At 38.6% G+C, this 3,744-nt stretch overlaps 1 protein-coding gene across 1 annotated transcript; it reads left to right on the top strand.

Moving 5' to 3' along the window:
• Nucleotides 1-793: 793 nt before the first annotated feature.
• LOC118858640 (olfactory receptor class A-like protein 1) lies at nt 794-1,753 on the top strand. The gene has a single exon (XM_036769225.1). It carries the CDS (start codon nt 794-796, stop codon nt 1,751-1,753), a length of 960 nt encoding a protein of 319 aa, XP_036625120.1.
• Nucleotides 1,754-3,744: the final 1,991 nt, after the last annotated feature.

A 3,744-nucleotide genomic window follows, 5' to 3' on the forward strand; every position in this document is an offset into this window, starting at 1 on the left:
TGCCACTATAACCACCTTCCTCAACTTCCCCAAGAGAAAATTAGAATGATACAGATAGAACCAATACCATCTCAAAAACATTACTGGCATTGAACGATTTCAGAAGATCATGACCAAAACAAAAATCCAAATGAAAGCATTCCACAAAACAAATAATTATATGAATATTGTGAAACCTGCAAGGATAGACTAGTTCAGGTGAAAAGGACTTTAGATAGAGAGATAATCATTAGCAAAATCAAAGTCCTGTAAGAGTGGGAAATATTATAACATTTTTTACCCCCTGTGGTGAGCCCTATGTGTGATGAGATTTGGAAACTATTACTACAGTGGACTTTGAATTTCTTTTTAGCAAGAAAATCATCGATACATTTTCAACTCTAAAATAAATATGCAACTCTTATTTGATGAATGCAGTAATGTACAATGGAGATGGAATGTACTTTCCTAGAAATAAAGGAGGAGTAGGGCACTGTACTGTAAAAACCACATTACTATTCTTCTTTACTCGTGACAGTTGTCAATTCACTTCACTATCCCATACCTCAGATTCCTGATCTACAAAGTGATGGAATTGGAGTACACGGTCACAGTGGCAATATCCAGTTCTAGATATATGATCTTATAAACTGTTCATTCTCAACAGTTCCCATGCTGGAATAAACTGGAAGTTAGTATAATGTTTATGGACATCACGCAACTGTATCACTTTAGTGTTCAAATTATCTACTATTTCCTTTTTTAGCCTCTTCAATTAATTGTGGCATCACATCTACTGAATCTCTGAAGACAAATGGTATCTAGTGAGCTGATCTTTGGTGTGGCATTCTTCTTTCAGTGCACCATTGGTGTTGTAGGAAATTCACTGCTGCTCCTGCTCTATGTTTGTATCTCCTTCAAAAAGCCTCAACAGAAGAAGCCAATGGACTTGATTCTTGCTCATTTGACTTTGGCCAACATGATAACACTTTTTACCAGAAGCCTCCCAGAAATCATGTTTTGTTTTGGGATGAGACATTTTTTAGATGATTTAGGGTGTAAAGCACTCATATACATTTACAGAATTTCTCGGGGACTTTCTGTCTGCACAACGAGTCTTCTGAGTATGTTCCAGGCCCTCATCATCAGTCCCCACAACTCTGTGTGGGCAAGCATCAAAGTCAGAGCCCCTAAATACATTTTACATTATTTCCTCCTTTTCTGGGTCACCAATGCAGTGATATTCATCAGGATCATTGAACTCACTGAAGCAACCAAAAATGTCACAATTTCTAGGTTTCGTTATACTTCACATATCTTCATGGTACAATTAATAAATGATGATGAAATTTCAGCTGCATTTCTGTTTAGTATGATTTTTCATGACCTTATCTTTCACTTCCTTATGGGCTTGTCCAGTACCTACATGGTGCTCCTACTCTATAGACACAGCAAGCAAGTCCAGCACATTTATAGTGGTAGTCATTCCCCTAGATCTTTCCCTGAAGTCAAAGCCACACAGACTATCCTCTTGCTTTTGACTTGTTTTGTTTTATTCTACTGGATCAACAACTGTATCACCATATACGAAACTTCTAAAATTGAAAAAGATGTTGAGCTGGAAACCATTGCAAGCTTTTTTGGTGGATGTTACCCTGCCCTCTCTCCCTTACTGCTGATTGGCAGTGAGAGTCGTATCCCAAATTTTCATTGTATGCCTAGAAAGGTACAAAGGCCTCATAAGGATTTTATGGATGGATTCACCAACTCATGAATGTAATCTACCCCTAACAGCTCTATGAATTTCAGTGTTCCAGTCCCAAAAAGACTGTAAAAATCAAAACCAGAAATTTTGTAAAATACTACAGGAAAATTTAGCATCCCATAACCAAGTTTGAAAGGAGGTTTCTTCCTCTTTCAACCCTCAAATTGAGAATGATCATCAGGAAGACTTGGGCCCTTTTCCATATATTCATAGTGAATAACTATTTTATCTTGTGTAAGTCATGTCACCATTATTGGTCTGTTTCAACAATCCGGCTAGCAGCTGTTGTGGGGGTGAAAGACCAACACAAGCCCAACAACAAGAATGCTACCAGCACGCTGCAAAAACCCAGGTCTTTTTCATCTGCTTTACGAAGGAAAGCACTGTTAAAGGGTTGACAAGTTTACTTTAATCCAGCATACAAATACCATTCACTTAGTTCAGGGGAAAAAGCCAACACCCTGAACTTCAGAGCAAAAAATACAAACAAATTACAAACATCGACAGACAGAACTTGTCTGATTCAAATCCCAATACATAATTACTAGAGTTTAACAAAGTCCCAGCATCCGGGTTTATGAGCTGGAGGGCTCTTGGCTACAGCTGCCCAGAGTCTTCGAATGGAGTCTTCACATCATGCATCAGTGCGCCACCAAGAGTGAGAGCCCCTGGGCAAAATAGCTCTGTCTTCTCCTCTTATACCATTTCAGACCAGATGTCATCAAACATCATCTGAATGACCAGAACTTAGGTTGCTATGATTGGCTCTGGAGTTAGCACCTCCCCTTAGGACCCTGGGAGCTTCACACCCACATAGCTTTAGCACCTAATAGAGGTTAGGGCCTGGGGCTTAGCACCTAGTAAGACTCAATGAAATTCACCGAATTAATCAAAGGAAACAAAAGCCAAACTCTTCAAAGGCACTTGGTTGAACTGAGTGCTAAGAGCCCATTTTGCTTACCAACACATGGTCACATTATCCTTCTTTGTAAAATGGAAGCCTTGGACTAAATGTATGATGTCACTTCTATGGAAGCTCCATGAATATTGTATTAAGTACATTAGAATAAGTATTTCATTTGTTTCCTTGCTTCCATGAACATCATAAGTAATAATACTTACAGTTGCTTAGTAAATGTCAGGCACTGCAGTAAGTTCAAGGGATACAAACAAAAGCAAACATATCATTTGTTATCTTTAGTTGAGAAAACATTTAAACAACAATCGAATTATGTAAAATAAACACTTGATGTCAATTTGTGTAATCTCAGAAAAAAAGATATTAGCAGTATGGTAGACTTGGAATGGTCTCTTGCAGAGAAGTGGGATTGCAGCTGAGTTTTGAGGGAGGACAGAGTAGCCAGGAGGTAGAGGTAAGAAGGAAGAGAATTCAAGCACAGGGGAAGAACCAGGGAAAAGGAACACCATCAGGAAATTTTGAGAAAGAAACAACAGCAAGACGTCTAGTGGCACTTGTAGGTGCACAGGAGTAAAGGGTTTTTAATATCTGGAAAGATAGGAAGGGCCTAGGTTTTGAAGAGCTTTGAATATTAAGCAGAGGATTTTGTATCTGATCCTGAAGGTGATAAGGAGGCAATAGAGTTTACTGAATAAAATGATTACAGTATCAGACCTGTACTTTAGGAAGATAAATTTGATAGATGAGTGGAGGATGGATTAGTGTAGGGACAGACTTGGGATAAGGACACTAAGCAGTAGCCTACTGCAATAGTACAGGCATAAGGTGATCCACACATACATCATGGTGGTAGTTTTTCAGAGGGGAGAAGGGAAAATATTCAGGGTATACTAAAATAAAACCTAAAGGATTTGGCTACAAAATGTATTTTGGAGATAAGAGAGAGTGAGGAGTCACGGAAGATTTTTAACGCTGGGTTATGAGGCTGGCTAACTAGAATGATGGTGGTGTCCTCAATAGTAATAGGGAGTAAAAGAGGAAAGTTTTGGAAGAAAGATGGTTCAGATAAGGTCTCTATTAT

The sequence above is a fragment of the Trichosurus vulpecula genome, chromosome 7 (assembly GCF_011100635.1).
Source record: "Trichosurus vulpecula isolate mTriVul1 chromosome 7, mTriVul1.pri, whole genome shotgun sequence".
Classification (NCBI taxonomy): domain Eukaryota; kingdom Metazoa; phylum Chordata; class Mammalia; order Diprotodontia; family Phalangeridae; genus Trichosurus; species Trichosurus vulpecula.